The 18,940-nt window shown below is 44.5% G+C and overlaps 1 protein-coding gene across 1 annotated transcript in view; it reads left to right on the plus strand.

The window, feature by feature from the left end:
• LOC119396734 (sushi, von Willebrand factor type A, EGF and pentraxin domain-containing protein 1) overlaps window positions 1–18,940 on the plus strand; it is a 229,425-nt gene that overhangs the window by 151,030 nt on the left and 59,455 nt on the right. Inside the window, exon 15 of the mRNA XM_037664045.2 lies at window positions 176–424. Within this exon, the coding sequence (XP_037519973.1) occupies window positions 176–424 (249 nt within the window). The remainder of the gene's footprint in view (window positions 1–175; window positions 425–18,940) is intronic.

Raw genomic sequence — 18,940 nt, forward strand, 5'->3', positions numbered from 1 at the left:
CCATATGCCATGAACGAAACATTTTCTTGCACGAAGAGTACACAAATGCTGAATTGGAGGCAGTTAATAGTTCTGCCTCCGAAAGTTCACAGTATTTTGTCATGCCGAAAACAATATTACCCTAATGTTCACTCTTAGATCCCCACCGTTCTTTCTCGTTTTTCCGTTCAATCAGACCTCTACAGGTGCCCTGAAATTCCGAAAATGGATCACATGGAAGTACGACAAAAAAACAGAGAAGTCTACGAGTTTAGCTGCCATACAGGGTACCGTCTTCAAGGAAAAAGAATAATTCACTGCCTCGGCCAGGGTGTGTGGAGCGAGTCTTTTCCTACCTGTGTGCCCCTCATCGAAGCCTCGAGCGCTCGTACCACCGAACTCGATGATGACAGACCGATGAAGAAGTCGACGCCTGTTGTGCAGGGTGAGTGTAAGGTACCGCGCGTGCCTATGCGGTCTTCAATAATATATAGAGATCTTCCTCATTTGGTGCCCCGTGCTTTTCGTACGAAATCCCTTTGGGTTGTCTCTGATGCGCGTGAGTCAAACGCAAACCACGCTATGGCGTAGCGTAACGGCACCTATTTTTCGAATATTGGAGGCGAGCACCGCCACTGAGAAGACCGGGGCTGCTCTTGTTGTGACGTAGCTTTAGGGATCACGTGGCTAAGTCGTCTGTTGTAAACGGCAACGTAATGACGGTGTATAACACAGTGCGCAAACATAGCAAAAAAGGACAGAGTAGTTCTTCTACTCTGTCCTTTTTATCACGTTCGCGTGATGCTATACGCCGTCATGAACCAAAACAAACTCGCCCAAGCTTCTACTCTTGTATGTGAAAGTAATGTAATGAGTGTCTCGTGAGAGCGTAGGCTTTCGCATGTGCTCTCCTTAGCGTTGCCTAAAGGGACTGTAAAATTTTACTATTCCCTATTACTAATTGCAGCGAACGCATTTTGATAATCGTCTTGAAGGCACGATATGCTCGTTGAGATGCGTCATTTAAGGAGGCGGTCATGTTCGCACCAATACCTGCGCCTTCAAAATGTGCACGCTTGAGGAATATTGGTGTTCCTGTTAGCAACTTCTGAATGTTCAGCAGCTCAAGGGTTTGAAACGGTAATAACTGCAACTCAGTGCACTCTTTAGCGCATTTTAGTGACGGATATGTCGTTATAGATCATAGTCTACGGATTTAGTACCGCTCTAGGCTACTAGGAATTCAGTACGACTTGGTTGTAACATCTTTTGGTTGGTGCAGCGCTCACGTGGATGATGACGAAGATTAAGAAAAGCACAGGACAGGCACAGCCTCACAACTGAGCTGCGATGCAGAATTTATGTACCTGAGTAGCAGTGGCCAATTATGATATCGTGCTAGCGCTCATCTGTAATTTTCTTGTCATTCTTTCTGTTATTGTTTTTTCCTTAATGGTTGTAGTACTTTACCTATATATATATATATATATATATATATATATATTGTTACGGGGAGAATATATTTACAATATATATACAGGGAATAAACTCAGCGGCTGGCAAGATGGCGCCCAGCTTGCAGGGTCTGTCAACGTCGTCTTTCTTGTCTTCTTCGTTGTCCTTTTTAGCCCGTTACATTATTTCCCGGCGGCTGAAGCACCGACCCGGTGCTCATCAGGAGGCAGTCGAGTGGTAGGGCTTGAGCCGCGTAACATGAACTACGTCAGTGCGAGGGTGAACGACGGTGGGGTCACTAGGGGCGATTTCGTAGGTGACGTCGGTCACCTGGCGTAAGATGCGGTAAGGGCCTGAATAGCGTGGGAGTAACTTCTCGGAAAGTCCCAGGCGGCGCGTGGGGGACCAAAGCAGAACCAGATTGCCGGGCGCGTAGTGGACGTCACGATGATGGGCGTCATATACACGCCTCTGGTTTTCCTGCGAGTCCGCTAGTCGGCGTCGAGCAACTTCGCGTGCCTCTTGGGCCTTCGTTATTGCCTTCCGAGCGTACTCCGACGTATAACTCAGTTTGGACGGCAGGAGTGTGTCGAAAGGTAGCGTAGGGTCGCGGCCGAACAAAAGGAAAAATGGAGAGAACCCAGCGGTATCGTGTCGAGAAGAATTATAGGCAAAGGTGACAAACGGTAACGTAGTGTCCCAGTCGCGATGATCAGCGGAGACATACATGGATAGCATGTCAGTAAGAGTTCGATTGAGGCGCTCGGTTAGGCCGTTGGTTTGCGGATGATAAGCAGTTGAAAGCTTGTGTTTGGTGGCGCATGAGCGTAGGAGGTCATCAACCACTTTCGAAAGGAAGTAGCTGCCTCGGTCGGTGAGGAGCTGCCGAGGGGCGCCGTGGTGTAGGATGACGTCCTCGAGGAGAAAGTCGGCAACGTCAGTTGCACAGCTAGTTGGAAGAGCCCGTGTGATCGCGTATCGGGTTGCATAATCAGTTGCTACTGCAATCCACCTATTGCCCGCAGTGGACGTAGGAAAAGGGCCAAGGAGATCAACACCCACACGGTAGAATGGCTCTGATGGTATGTCGAGCGGCTGAAGGCGTCCGGCAGGATGGGTAGTAGGTGTTTTCCGTCTTTGACAAAGATCACAGGCAGCAATATAACGGGAGACGTCGCGGTACAGCCCAGGCCAGAAGAAGCGCCGGCGAACTCTGTCATAGGTCCGTGAAACGCCGAGGTGACCGGCTGTCGGCATATCGTGAAGCTGGGCGAGAACAGTCTGACGCAGGTGAGGAGGAACGACGAGTAGTCTGTCGGGGCCGTCAGGACGCATGTTGCAACGGTACAATACACCATCATGAAGCTCAAACATTCTAAGGGAAGGGTCGGGCGTCGCGGATGTTAGCCTTTGGATGATATCGTGCAAGAAGGTGTCCCGCCGTTGCTCGATTCCAATGTCGTGAAAAGCGGACAGAGAGAAAACGTTGGTAGAAAGGTTGGCCGTAGAACTGTCTGGGGGGTCAACAGGATATCGGGACAAACAGTCGGCATCTTGGTGCAAGCGGCCGGTTTTGTAGACAACTGAGTAGTCGAATTCTTGGAGGCGCAGAGCCCAACGACCAAGGCGGCCTGAAGGGTCTTTCAGGGACGAAAGCCAACACAAGGCATGGTGATCAGTGATGACTGTGAATGGCCGGCCGTACAAATAGGGGCGAAATTTTCCGACTGCCCAAACGAGCGCCAGACATTCGCGTTCAGTAATGGAGTACTTGCGCTCAGCAGCAGAAAGAAGGCGGCTGGCATAGGCAACAACGCGTTCCCGACCTTGTTGTGTCTGGGCCAGGACTGCACCGATGCCATGACCACTTGCATCGGTACGGACTTCTGTTGGAGCTGATACGTCAAAGTGGGCGAGAATAGGTGGAGAGGTAAGCAGTTGTACCAGATTGGAGAACGCATCCGCTTGCTCAGGACCCCAGACGAAGGCAGCGTCTTTCTTGAGGAGCTGAGTGAGAGGGCGCGCGACGTCGGCAAAGTTTTTGACAAAACGACGGAAGTAAGAACAGAGGCCGAAGAAACTGCGAACGTCTTTGGAACAAGTTGGCACAGGAAAATCTTTCACAGCCCGTATTTTATCTTGATCAGGGCGAACACCGAAGGAATCAACGAGATGCCCGAGCACAGAAATTTCACGACGGCCGAAGTGGCACTTGGCCGAATTTAGCTGCAGGCCCGCCTTACGGAAGACAGATAAGATCTTCGATAGCCTTTCAAGGTGCGTCACAAAGGATGGAGAAAAAACGATTACGTCATCCAGGTAGCAGAGGCAGATGGACCACTTGAAGCCATGCAACAGGGCATCCATCATACGTTCAAACGTGGCGGGCGCATTGCACAAACCGAACGGCATCACTTTAAACTGGTAAAGGCCGTCGGGAGTGATAAAGGCCGTCTTCTCACGGTCCATCTCGTCAACGGCAATTTGCCAGTACCCGGAGCGAAGGTCGATTGAAGAAAAATATTGTGCACCGTGAAGGCAATCCAGGGCGTCGTCAATGCGTGGCAGAGGATAGACGTCCTTCTTTGTGATCTTGTTCAAATGCCGATAATCAACGCAAAATCGCCAACTGTTGTCCTTCTTCTTAACAAGTACAACAGGGGACGCCCATGGACTGCTGGAAGGCTCGATGATATTCCGAGAAAGCATTTTGTCGACTTCTTTTTGGATGATTTGTCGCTCAGTATGGGAGACGCGGTAGGGTCGCCGATGAATTGGTCTCGCATCGCCTGTGTCAATCCGATGTTTAACAACTGACGTTTGTCCGAGAGGGCGGTCGCCATGGTCGAAGATGTCCCAAAAGGACGCAAGGAGAGCGCGCAGTTCATCAGCATGTTGGGTAGGTAAATCGGGTGCAATCATCTGAGTTAAGGCACCTTGGTCTGATGGAGTAGTAGGGGAAGGTTTCTCTGCACACGAATCTCTGTCGTAACTTAGAGTTGAAATGTGGCAGTCGGCCGCCGGCATGATTTCCGCAAGTGAAATACCCCGCACCTCCACCAAAGATGTTACGGGGAGAATATATTTACAATATATATACAGGGAATAAACTCAGCGGCTGGCAAGATGGCGCCCAGCTTGCAGGGTCTGTCAACGTCGTCTTTCTTGTCTTCTTCGTTGTCCTTTTTAGCCCGTTACAATATATATATATATATATATATATATATATATATATATATATATATATATATATATATATATTATATGCGTTGTTCATGTTGTGGTGTTCTTCACTGTGTAGTGTACGTTCCCACGTAATCTGAAATAGAGGTGGTGTGGTCCCGCGCCACGGACATACAGGGTGCTTTTTTTTTTACAATACACATATTTTATAAAAATTCTATGACAATAAGGTTCATGCCGTTTTCGCACGCGAACTCCGCGTCGAGGCGGAAATACTTTGCCACAGTAAAATGACACTGCTGTGACTAATTAACAGACTCGTTAATTAACTTTTTAATTATTTACTTGAGGGCAGGTGTTGATATATACAAAGTTGTTGTACGTGCCAATTTATGGCATACCTATTTTTCAGAAATCACGAAAGTTGCACGTAGTTCCAGATATTCATAATCGAATTTCAAGGGTGAAATCGAAACTTATCGCGCCAGGCGCGCACGAAACGCGACCGTTCTGCTACGTCAGACCGGAACCACCCGTCACTAGAGTGTACTAGAACAGGGGAGTGCCCGGAACGAGCTTCCAAAAGTGAAGCCCAAAGAGGGTCAATCCGCTTGTAGCGCTGCGATCGGTAGTCTGCCATGTGTCGTCGTGTAAGAGTTGAGCGCGGCTCCGCCAAAGTGGTTCAGCGGTAGAATGCCCGCTTCCCACTCAAAAGGCCCGGGTTCGAATCGCAGCTGTAGTTGGTGGGTTTTAATTCCTAGTGTCATCTGTTACAGCTGTATTGTTTTTCATTTGTTTTTGAAACAAGCCTCAGTTACCACGTGTTGTTTTAAAAAGTAACGCAAAACCTCAAATAGAATAGAAGAAATTTGACAGTGAGCGCAGTTATTTGCAGCGCCACCGCCCGGGATTAAACAAAAACATAAAGTATGGTCTCCGAGATTCTTGCGAATACGAGACTCTAAACGCGATTTCACATTTTACGTTACTTTTTGTATCAATAAGTAGCAACAGAAGCTAGTTTTAAGAATCAAAGGAAAACCAATACAGCTATGAAAGGTTATCACTAAGAATAAAAACCCACCATCGACAGGTGCGATTCGAACCCGGGCCTTTTGAGTGAGAAGCGGGCATTCTACCCCTGCACCACGTTGGCGGAGCCGCGCGCAACTCTTAAACGACGACACATTGCAGACTTCCGATCGCAGCGCTACAAGCGGATTGACCCTGTTTGGGCTTCATTTTCTGTGCATTGCAGCTGCGGCCGTTCCGAGCACTCCTCTGTTCTATAGTACACTCTACCGTCACATAGGAGGAACTACACCTGAATGGCGGCGCGCTGCGGCCTTATGTTTCCGTGAAAAGCTGAAAAGTCAACTCACTTGTGCCCGCGCATTGCCTTGCTTTTGCGCACAGTGTTTATTTGTTTCTTTCGAACTGTGCACAAGAAAACCGCAACATCAACCTTTTCTTTGTCTGGGAAGCATAAAAGTCAAGGGCGGCCACTGCGGCCCCAGCTCTTCTTGCAGACAAGCAAAATAGTTTTTCCCGCCTCTTTATAGATAAGAGAGAGAGAGAAGAGGGAGAAAGGAAAGACAGGGAGGTTAACCAGAAGCAGTCTCCGGTTTGCTACCCTGCACGTGGGAAGGGGAAAGGGGATGTAAAAGAATGAAAGAGAAGAAGAAGAAGAGTTTGTGACGACAGCACGCGACAAATTACAACAACAACAAAAAAAAACGAAGTCATAACCGCAGTCCAAGTACTACACAGCAACATTTTCTTCCAGCAGTCACAGTTTGACATTGAGTCCGGTTGCTTGGAGAAATCGCAACAACGCCCTCGGAGCGGCTCGTGCTGAAGACCGGGTAGGCCAGGGCCCTAGGATTTTGTTCTCCGTGAGGGGGCGGTTGTCCAGCTGGCCTAATGCGGCTGAGAGGGCCGCTCTTTCGGAGCTGAAGCTGGTGCACTCACAGAGAAGGTGCGCGACTGTTTCGCTGCACCCGCACACTTCACACGATGGGCTCTCAGCCATTCCAATAATATACGAATAGGCATTTGAGAAGGCCACTCCCAGCCATAGACGGACCAGCAAGGTAGAGTCACATCGTGATAAGCTGGACGGGATGCGTAATTCAAGATCAGGGTCCAAGGTATGCAGTCGTGCACTTGTAAATGTCGATGATTTCCACAAGTTCAACGTGATATGACGGGCTAGCACACGAAGTTCTTTTGCGGCGTCCGATCTTGAGAGGGGAACGGTGATACTGCTGACACCGTCGTGAGCGGATCGGGCAGATGCGTACGCTTGGTCATTTCCCTGAATGCCACAGTGACTAGGCAGCCATTGGAATATTACTCGGTGCCCTTTTTCTATTGCTTCATGGTGGATTTGCTTAATTTCCGCGACGAGCTGCTCATGTGAGCCATGACGTAAAGCGGAGGGTAGACTTTGTCTTTATAGCTTAAGAAAGAAACAGATAGGCACCACCCTTCGCCCACAGACATTAAGCTGTCTACTAGTGTATTTCAGAATCCTTGCCGATTTTTCTGACGAGGTTCTGCTTTGGCGCGCCTACATTCAAGTTTCATCACTTCCCTGTCACGTGTCATTCCGGTGTTCCGCCGCGCTTTGTGCGCGCAACTTCTACGTGCAACTTCTGCGATTTCTAAAAATAGGTATGCCATAAATTGGCAGACACTACAACTTTGTAATATAAACACTCGCCCTCAAGTAAATAATTTAAAAACTAATTAGCGAGTTTTTGTTAATTAGTCGCGTCAACGTCATTTTAGCTGCGGGAAAGTATTTCCGCCTCGACATAGAGTTAATGTGCGAAAACGGCAGGAGTCTGACTGTCAGAATTTTAATGAAAAATCTGTATTGTCTAAAAAAAACACCCTGCTCTGTATGCTGTGGGTAGCCTGTGTAAGTAGGTGTATCTATTTGTCTGGAGTCTGCGTAGCGCCGTAGATTTCATTGCTGTGAGATTCTTATGTGGTGGTCGATACACTCTTCTACTATCCCTGTAATATTGAAGAAGTGCAGCGCAATTAAGGTCTAAGGGCATTGGATCCGCTACTGCAGTGTCCGTGGAGGCTCGGTGATTTGTGATGCCTCGAGCCTCCTCGTCCACAAATAAGTTCCCGGTGATACCATCCCGCCCTGGCGCCCAGATTCGATTGGGTGCATTCGATTGGGAAGTCCTTAGGAGCTTTCCTTAGAATTTGGTATGCATTCGTTCAAACTACCAACTACCAAAGGGGCTATTCTGCCCCTTTGGTAGTTCCTACATGCAGCCTTCGAGTCCGTGATTGTTGTCAGTGAGGCTTTTTGCTCCCTGCCCTCCTTTATTGCCAATGCGATTGCTGCCTCCGCCGCTTCTGTTATGGAGGCTTGGGCTATTGAGGCACAGCTTGTAACTTTTCCTTTTCGGTCTGTGACCACTGACACCGTGTTCATTGCGTTTGGCCGATATGGTGCAGCGTCTGTGAATGTCGTCGTGTTCTTTTTATCTATGTAAGCGGCTCTTGCTTCTCTTCTCCCAGCATGCAGAGTTGGATCCATGTTCCTCGGTAGTGGCGATATCTTGTACCAGTCTCTGAGTAGGCAGGACACTTCCTTGGTTCTTCTGTGCCTGTACTTGTTCGCCGAGGCCGATCCTCTGGAGAAGTTCTCTGCCGGGTGGTGTTTGCAACAGGCGGTTAACCTGGGTAGTCATTTGTGTTTCAGCCAGCTCTTCAAATGTGTTCTGGATGCCAAGCACTAATAGCTTCTCAGTTGAAGTACATTGTGGTAGTCGTAGAGCTGCTTTAGCTTTATACGCCATCCTTATTATTTGGTCCGCCTTTTCGTTATCCTCTCTATTCATGTTGTGGTAGGATAGCGAGTATGTTAATCTGCTTGTGAGTAGGCTTTTTACCAAACGAAGCGCGTCTTGTTCTTTCATTCCTGCTCGATTCTTCGTTACTCGGACTATATCATACGAAAAACTTGTTGGGCTGTTATTTTAATCATGTTTAGTGTGTGGAGGCATCGCTGATTGAACAGTAGCCACATCCTTAAGAGTCGAATGGTTGTTTTCTCTGGAATGATATTTCCATCTAACTTGACCTCAAGTCGAAGGCTCGGGTCTGTCCTTTGGTTCTTTACTTTTGGAGAATCGAATGAATTCCGATTTGTATGCTGAGCACTGAAGTCCGCTTTCTCTTGTGTATACTTCTATTATGTTTGCTGCTAGTTGGAGCCGCTCTTCTTTTAGAGCGCGGCTCTTTGGCGCCCGTTCCTGCGTTGAGCGGCGCCGCCGTCGGCGTAACCGATAGACATGAAAAAATAAAATGAGAGAAATATATCTAAAAATATTTACAGTCTCTTGTCTAGTTCTGTCTCGCGCAAAAACTTGTTCAGCGCTTTCAGAATATCGCGCTAATGACGAGGTGGTGGTCCCAACAGAACTTTTTCAGAAACTAGTTGTTTCGTATATTTTAACAAGACGGTGGCCATCGCATTTATTTGCGTGATATATCGTGGGCAGATGCACAGGAGGTGTTCTGCTGTCTAAAGAGTGCCACATACCTCGCAATTCGGACTGTCCGCACAGCCGATAAGGTGTAGGTAACGACGAGTGAACGCCACCCCTAGTCGCAGTCTGTGTAGTAGGCTTGTGCTGCACCTTTTCATGGTTGGCGGTATTGTAACGTGCATGTCTGGATCGAGTGTAACGTGCAGACGATCATGACGGGTCAATAGTCGGAGATATACCCTTAAAGGTTCCAATGAAAGATAACTATCTAGGGGAGTTATGCGTGCTTCCACAATAACTCCCATCATTGAAGTACAGCGCGGCAGCCGAAGACATGTTCTCACTGCCTGAGCTTGCAAGCTTTGCAATGTAAGCAGGCAGCATGGGCGAAGGCTGATCATAATAGGTAAGCTATATTGCAGGTAGCCCATGAAAAGTGCCTCATACAAAGTGAAGTGGTGTTGTGCTAAACTAAACCAGCTAATAAAAGCTTTTACTAACGAATATTTATTTTTCCGAGACCAAATGGCCCTTGCTTTTTGAATAAACCTCGTAATATAGCGTGGCAGAAGAGTGGAATAACAACGAGGCATCACACAATGCCAATTGCGCAGCGAGTGTGTGGTTTGAAGGTTCCCACCCACTGCAAAGTGCTCAGCCATAATTCTTCATCGCCATCAGCCACATGCAGCATCAACAAAGTTTCATAGGTCTTTGCCTTAAGCATCCTGCCGCCCGGTTCTTGGCCCATCCCCCTTTGTGGGTGAGCGCCATCAGGAAGAGGTCATCATCATCATCAACAAAGTGCACATAATACCTTAGAAATGGGTAGTGGGTGCCTCGCTTATCCGCAGAAAGACGAATAATGGCGTAGTGGGTGCTTTTTTACTTCACAAAAATTATCATTTATGGCGTAGTGGGTGCCTTGCATGTGTATTTGTATTAGTTGCCCCAAGAGAGTTTAGAGCGGGCTCTAGAAAGGCCGCTCTTCCAGCATTCGCTGGGACTGTGCTGCGCGGACTGTGCTGCGAGATTTGCGCTCTAAAACGCCAGCACTGCGCGGCGACGCCCAGCGTCGCCGCGCAGTGCTGGCGTTTTAGAGCGCAAATCTTAGGCGTCCGTTCCTCGGTTGAGCGGCGTCGCCGTTGGCGTCGGCGTCGGCGTAACCGATAGAGCGAACGAAGACGAAAGAGAGCGAACGCGGAGTCTCGATATCACGAGCCACTGGCTTCTACCCTCGCCTTGTTCCTCCATCACGGACACTGGTCCCTCGGTCGGAGCTCGTGTGCATTCAGGGCTGGTTACATTGCTACGACTGCGGAAAGCCATAACTTCAAACACAGTTAGCGTGGCCGCAACACGAAGCTGCACTCAGAATTCGCATTAGGCAGTATCCTGATTGTCGGCGAATTTTTCTGCCAGGTTACCCTTGGTTGTCCATATTGTTATATCATCCGCATAGAAAGGGTGTCGGATGTCTGGAATTTCTTGGAGTTTCTTGACTAGACCAATCATGGCTATGTTGAAACGTGTAGGCGAGATCACAGCTCCTTGTCGTGTGCCTTTGCTCGGTGGGTGGATGATTTTGGATTCGTCTTGATTCGTATGATTTTGGATTCGTCCTATTTTGATTACTGCTGTTCTTTTACTGGGGAAGATTTGGACATATTGGTGCGTCCTTTGACCGCAGTTCGTCTCTGCCAGCCCATCTATAGGATTCCCTTAGGACTTACGTTGTCAAAGGCCTCTTTTATGGCGATGGCCAATATAATGTGTTCTCCTGCTTTTAGAACATTAGTTAATACGTCCTTCTTTAGAAGTAGAAAAATGCCCTGTGTCGAGAGACTTGAGCGGAAGCCAAACATGGTGTTTGGAATCAAGTTGTTTTCTTCAAGATGTCGTTGAAGCCTGATATTTATTAATTTCTCAAACACCTTCACTAGGCACGATGTAAGAGAGATGGGCCTGAGGTTTTATATAGCCGATTTCTTCCCTTGTTTTGGTATCATGATTATCACAGCGTGTTTCCATTGCTGTGGTATTGTTCCACTGACCCAATGTTTGTTTATAATGTTCATGAACGCTGTGATGGCTTGGTCATTTATGTTGCGAATCATGGCATTGGTGATCTGGTCCTGCCCTGGCTCTGTGATCCGTTTCATGCTGATTGCCGCTCTGACCTCTGCTTGCGTGAAAGGTGCATCCATTTCTGGGTTTGGGAGCCCAATGTATTCAGCCTGGTAAATGGTAGTGACGGCTTAATCTCCGAAACACTTGGTATAGATGTCCTGAAGGAGGTCATCTCTTGTCTCTGGTCGTGAAAAAATCCGTTCATACGTGAGGGAGACTCAGCTGGTCATACTTTACTTTAAAGTGGAGTTGGGCGAAAATAAATGAAATATAAATTAAAAAAACTATGCCCTGCCTGCACCACCTAAGTATCGCAGGCCAAAATCGATAAATTAGATAAAAGAACAAAATGTACTAAAATTTCTATTAAAAGAAAAAAATAGAAAATAAAAAGTAACAGTTTGATCCCACCACCCAGCGAAGCCACCTCCAAGGGCATAATTCTCTAGATTACATACTACGGTTTCTCTTCATCTTGACTTACAACTGTTTTGATACAATGGATCTCCGATGAGCTCGTCTTGACTAACAAGTCTTCCATTCTTTTCTTTTACTCTTGTCTCTCTTGTGTAGGCTTTTCATTCCTCTCTTTGTTGGGTCACTCTGCTGGAGAGATGGGTCCGTGTTGAGCTTGTCCTCCAGTATGTCCTTTTGAGGCCTACTGTAAAACTCGTCAAACTGATAAGTGACTGAACAGGATTTATTTGAATACAGGTTAGTTGTTATGGTTTTCTTTTTCTTTTTTTATGACTTTTATTTACTACCCCGGCTCCTCCCTAACTCCACCGGCTCTTACAAAGGTATTGAGAGATGATATTAATATCATAACGATATAAAGATGTACTGTATCGGCTTCAAATCACTTCAATACAAGTACATGTAGTATAATTACACAAGTTCAAGAATGTAATATATTATTATCAGATCGCAAGAGAGATGCACTGTATCGGCTTCAAATCACATCTATACAAGCACATGTAGTATAATCACACAAAGTCAATCATGTAATAATTGCCAAATTAGCCAGGCCGCGTTGATGGCAAGGATTGATAACAATATGTCCAGTACATATTTGGTCCGTTTGTTTTTCTTATCTTCTTTTTCATTTTCACGTTTTTCCTCCCTTCTTTCTTCGTTTTCCTTCTCTTTTTCTTCCCTCTTTTTCTTTCTTTTTTTTTCTTTTCATTTTCTCTCTTTTTTTCTTTTGTATTATTTTTTGTTCTCTCTCTTTTCGTGTCTTTTTATTATTGTTATTATTTTTAAACATTTTTTTTCTCTTTTCTTTTTCTCTCCCTCTTTTTTTTCCCCGAGATTATAAGGGAAATATGAAGTGAAACTATATTTGCTGACATCGTCTTTTTCTCTAGGTAAAGAACCCTTTTTCACGTTTCGTTTAAAAGAGGATATGGCAGATGAATATACGTTAGTCAAAAAAATGTTTTTTTCTAATTATTAATAGCTTCTCCAGAGGAGGAACATGCCACAAAGTGTGGGTGTATAACCAGTGGGATTTTTGTTGGGGGCCGATTTCGAGAGAGTTGTTTTAACCGGTTCCTCTCTCATCGATAGCGGTGGGCCCCTACTCGTGAGGATTTCTTCTGGATGTCTTTCATGGATGCATCCTTATGTGGAATTCAGCTGGTAGAGAATTTGGGTGGTACCCTTTGTCCTTCCTGTTGCAACGTGCTGCATCCCTGTTGTGGGAAATATATTGATGGCGCCATTGGCCTCCCCTCCATTTATTTTGTGGGAAGGACACTCTTCGTTGTTATCCCGGGTGGGAGCCCATAATTGTCTCACTTGGGAATTCTCCCTCTGCGTGTCCACCACCGAAAGCCACCCTCCTCTTACGACGAAATCCCCTCCTGGAGAGAGTAAGTTGGCCGAATGTGGTTGTAATATTTGTCTTTTGAATTGGTACCTGATTTAAATTTTTGCATTTATTTCCTCCACCATTTCCTCCAATATTTTAAGTGCCTTTTCGTTGCTGAACATATGTGTCTTTTTTTCGATCAAGTTGTTTCCAAACTCTACTTTCAATTTGCCTTGGTATTTTTTCGTCAGGGTACACTCAGTTAGATAGTGGTCAAATGATGTGGCCGGTTGCTGGCATGCACATACATTGTTGTTTCTAATTTTGAACCGGTGGAGGTAGTGGGGGAATCGGCCGTGACCGCTTAAGAACTGCGAACTTAAATGGTTCGCGATATATCCTTTCGGTTGACCCACCAATGTGGGGATCCAAGTAAAGATGTAGCTACTAGAATTTTTTCGAATGTTCCAATCGTTAATCCATCTTCTTTTAGCTTCCTTCTCTAATTCTTTTGATACAAAATTTTTTGTGACCGGGATTGCTATGAATTCTCCGTATGCCCCCGCTTTTGCTGCCAATTCGTCAGCCAATTCATTTCCGGTAATGCCACTATGTCCTTTAACGTGGGTGAGAATTAGTTTATCATTTATATTTATTTCTTTAATTAAACTTTTTGCTTTATCAATTAATGCATTCGCGTTTCCTGAGTTGCTAATAGCTTGTAAAGTGGATAAACTATCTGTAAGTATTTGGTATGTTTTTGTTTTGTTTTGTATATTAATAAACTCCAATGTTTTAATGATTGCTGAGACTTCCGCTTCAAAGTTATTCGAGTAGTCTGGTAGCTTGAATTGTTTAGTTTCTAGAATCTTGTTATTTGTGTCAATCACCACGTACGCTGCCCCCGTAGCATTCTCCGTACAGGAGCCATCTGTGTATATGTTAATATCAGCGTTAGGGAATACCTCTTTTTGGTATTGGAAACTTAATTTCTCAGCTGGGTGTGTTTTCCATAGATCTGTTTTTGTTGATATGTCTTGTGAGTTAAAAATTACATTCTTTTTTTCCCATTTAAATTGCTTATCGTTATGTAGAATATTGTAGAGTTCTACTTCCTTCTCAATTCTATGTTGGATCGGGGTTATGCTAGCCAGGGCATTTAATGCATTATTTGATACTGTTCTGTAGGACTTTGTGATAGTGATGAGCGGAATTCTTTGAATTGCTTTGAGCTTTTTTTGGACTACTACCGTGTTCTTATACCAAACTGGTGCTCCGTAAGTAATGATCCTTTCTATGCCTCTCGTGTATATTTTATGTAACTGACTTGATTTTATTCCCCTATTTCTACCCGTAAACTTATTCAGACTCATCGATAGGTTAGACACTTTTTCTTTAAGATATTTTAGGTGTGGGAGGAAGGACATTTTTTCGTCTATGATTACTCCCAGAATTTTTAGCTGGGGTTCCATTTTAATTTTATTCATCCCAAGGCGTAATATGGGTGGACTTCGTTTGTACTTCCCTCGCGTGATTAAATATTTAGTTTTCTCTGTGTTGAATTTTAATTCCTTCCTTTCTCCCCATTCATATACTACTTCTAACGCCTGATTTGCTTTCGTTTGGATTTGCCTTTTTGAAGCTCCTTTTATTATTATTGTGAGATCATCGGCAAAACCTTGGACATGTACGTCTTCTGGGAACTTACTTTCTAAGAGATCTACTATTGTGATATTCCATAATAGTGGACTCAACGGTGAACCTTGTGGTGTACCTTTTTCTAATTTATACCTTAAGGTTATTTCTCCATTTTTATAGATAATGCTCCTCCCTTGCATAATTGCTAGAATTACTTTTAGTATATTTGCTGGGCATTTCTTATTTATTAGATATTGCGATACAAATTTTTCTTGAATACCATTAAAAGCGTTTTTAATGTCAGTAGATATTACCAAAGCTAACTGGTGGTCTAATAATGCTTGATTGATTTTCTGTTTTATCTTCATTAAAGCGTTGGTTGTTGATGCTGAACGTTTAAATCCGTATTGGTTTTTATTCAAATGTCCCTCTTTATTTAAATGAAAGTACAATCTATCTTTTAGTAATTTCTCCAGTATTTTTCCAAATATCGAATTAATGGCTATGGGTCTAAAATGATTTGGGCTTTTTAATTCTTTATTTTTGGGAATGAGAATTACTTTAGATTCCTTCCATCTGGCTGGAAAAAAACCCGTGTTTAATACAAGCGTTGAACAGATTCGTGAAAAATACCCGATATCTGTTGAATAATAGTTGTATTAATTGGGTCCTGATTTCATCTGGTGCCGGTGCCGTGTCAGGCTTTAAGTTCTTTATTACATCCCCTATTTCTTTTGCAGTGAAGTCAACATCGTTATAGGAGTCTTCGACTGATTTATCTCTTTTGCTTACCTTCGGACTAATATTAATTGAGTTTTCCTCAATTGTATACAACTCTTTTAGAATTATTTCTATAGTTTCTTCCAATGTTGTGGTGTAGGTTCCACCCTGTTTTTTTCATACTTTTAATGATTACTTTTTGTTTGATTTGCTCTCTCGCTATCTTATAGGCTATATTAAATGGATTTTTGGTAGTCTCTGAGATTAGTTTCTCCCAACTATCAGCTTTAGCTTTAGCCAAGTTCTCCACGTACGAATCGTGCTCCTTGTAGTATTGACTTTTATAGACGTCTCTAATCTCGCCTCTGCTTTTTTGGTATCTTTTTCTTTTTCTCATAGCTTTGACTTTCTTCCTCTGTATTTCTAAGTCTGTGGACCACCAGATCTTGTTCGGCTTCTTCTCCCTATTTATTCTTTTCGTGTGTTTTTTATATAATTCCTGTAGCTTATTATAAAATTTATTGAGCAATTTCTCTATTTCTTCCTCATTTTTGAGTTCTGATTCTTTATCCCAATTTATTTCCATGAATTCATTTTCCGCTGCTTCTTGTCCTTTCTTCGTTAGTTTATATTTTGGATAATGCTTCTCTTTAAAAAGTTTTACTTCTATATATTTGTGATCGCTGTTCGACCTTCTACTTGAAACTTCCCAGTCCTGAAGAACTTCAAAGATTTCCGTTGATGCTATCGTAACATCTATCCAACTCTTTCCTCTGCTAGTTTCGAAGGTCGGCTCTGAATGTTTGTTGTTTATTATCATCAGATTGTTCCTCAAGACAAATTCTTCCAGTTCTTCTCCTCTCTGATCTGTGATACCCCCCCCCCCCCCAATTTTATTTTTTGCATTAAAGTCCCCCCAATTATTATGTTTTTTGTCGGTAATTTAATAATAATATCTTCTATTTTTGTTATTGTCGCACCTATCGGCTCTTTTGGTGGAATGTAACAATTGATAATTAAAATGTCCCCATGCTTTGTCTTTAAACTTATTGCAATTAGTTTATCTTCAACCAAAATTGGAAAGAAAACACTGTTATTCTTATGTACAATGATCCCTGCTTTCGGATTATTGTTGCTTGCTATTATTTTATGTTTCATGGGAAATCCGATCATTTTTCCTTTTAGATGATATGGTTCCTGTATAATGGAGATGTCGTGCTCCTCTTCTCTCTGGTAAATTTTTAACGCTTCTGATGCTTTAAAGCATCTTGCTAAGTTAACTTGGACGAGTTTTAGTTCTTGGTAGTTCCCTTTATTAACCTTACCCTCCATTTTTTATTAATGTAACTACTGACCAACTCACTTGGCTGGTTCTTCAAAAAGATGGATAAAGTATAGAAAGTGTAGATATAAACGATTACAAGTATCAAGTTAAAAAGCGCTCTTGCGAATTAGCCTGTACTGGGCTAGCCCTCTGCTAATTCCAACTGTCTTAGGATTTTTGCTCGCTCTTGCTCCTTCTTCTCCTGATAAGTAGGGCACACCCTAGACATCATTGAATGGTTGGTCCTGTCTGAGTCGACCCCCTCCTCGATGCAGGCAACGCATTCGTACTCTTCGGACCTACACTCTCTGAAGTGGTGTTTCCCTCCGCATTCGGTGCATTTGGGACTTTTAGCCTGGCACCATCTTTGGGTGTGGCCGTACTTGGAACAATAAGTGCATCTTGGCACGAATGTGTTATCGAAGGTTGGGCATCTGCTCCACCCGATGTTCACGTGAGATTTCTGATGCAACTGAACCCATGCCTTCCCTCCCAGGCTCACAATAGCAGTTTTCCCCTGCTTACCTGTTCATGTGTCGGTAATTTTCACGTCCTCTTCACTACAATTCAGTCCGTTCTGTGATATAATCTTCCTTGTGATATCCTGTGGAGTGAGGTTTTCCTTGATGCCTATGACCTTTACTTCAGGCCTCTTCAGTTTTGGTTGCTGTATTTGCATCTTGGAACCCAGCTCTGGATCGTTTACAATATAAGTTTCCAGATTCTTCAGTCCCGTTTTCGATGTGGCCGTAATAACTACTCCATTCTTCTCTGGGCGCATTTCTGGTTCGTGGATGCCGAGCTCGTGCGGGTCCACCTTCTTTCTGATGACCTCTTGTATTTGGTCAGTGCTCATTTTGTTGGATGTCACAATCACTGCCAATTTTGTTTTTCTCTCATCTGTCTCCATGTGCTCTCTTTGAAAAAATTTCGGCAGATCCTACGTACCGTGGGAGTCGATGTTATGCGAAGCATGCGGTGGGTAGGTGACTGTGGCGTAACTTTTTTTACTTAGCGACACGTTACAAAATGACGCTAAAGATTTCTATGAATTTTATACGCACACATATATATATGTTGAAGAGTCGCATATGTGTTATATAACCAATTGTTTACGGTTGGGTAAAGCTGCCAATGGCAACGTGGGTATTACCAACACCAGAAGCGGTAAGCTGATATGTAGTGCTTATACGTGTCCCGAGAACGCAAGCACGTTTAACGAACCCGTGTGCATGTGTGCAAGAAGTTCTTGACAGTTCTTGAACACGGGCATCATCACCGTGATCAGTGAGCACCAGCAGCTGGTCATGACTTGTTATATATAGATCCGGTCGTGATCGTGGTGACGAGGGGCCCATGTGTAGTGAAGTATGTGGTACAATAGAGCTGTTGGAATTTGTGGATGCCTCGGTCATTTCCTCGACAAACTGTCTGTCGACAGAGCCAGCGACATGTCGGAACCTGAAGCCAGCTTTCGCGTTGGTGAGTCATAGGCCGTCGAGGTGGTAGGCCTGGATAGTGCTACGTAGACCAACATCAGTGGATGGTGTTTGTCGTATTCGTAGACTATCTGAGCGTATGTGGCCTACGCAGCCTAGTCTACAAAGCGGCTGTCAATCAGTCTGGCATCTTCCTCGGTCAGCATGAGGCCATCGCCCAGCCTCGTAAGAAATGAAGAGGACACTGCGTCGTTCTGGTGCACGAAATGGACCTTACGCTGCGGTGATGTGAATATCATATGTAACTTTCGTTAATGTATTCCTGCGGGGTCGAGCAATGCTTCAATATAGCTTGCTGAATCATAGAAATACAAACATAATGTTTATTAGACTGCTATAAAAGCGGAGCCAACACTGGAACTACAGACGTTAATATGATATGACGCCTGTATCGTAGGAGTACACATCGTAGGAGTACCATGTAGTGTTTATTGCTTTCTTGTAAAATTAGATAGCCAGCACCACAACCACAATTGACGTTGCACCGATATTACGCCTGCGTAGGCTGTTTTTACAAAACAGTTTATAGACCTGGCGTGGATCAGTGGTAGAATACCTGATTGCCACGCAGAATGCTTGGGTTCGATTTCTGCTGGGATCCTAGTTTTCGTTCTTTCCATTCGTTGAGTCAACGCTGCCGATGTTGGTTTTCCTTAACGCTCTAGCATTTAAGTTACCA

The sequence above is a fragment of the Rhipicephalus sanguineus genome, chromosome 1 (genome assembly GCF_013339695.2).
Source record: "Rhipicephalus sanguineus isolate Rsan-2018 chromosome 1, BIME_Rsan_1.4, whole genome shotgun sequence".
NCBI lineage: Eukaryota > Metazoa > Arthropoda > Arachnida > Ixodida > Ixodidae > Rhipicephalus > Rhipicephalus sanguineus.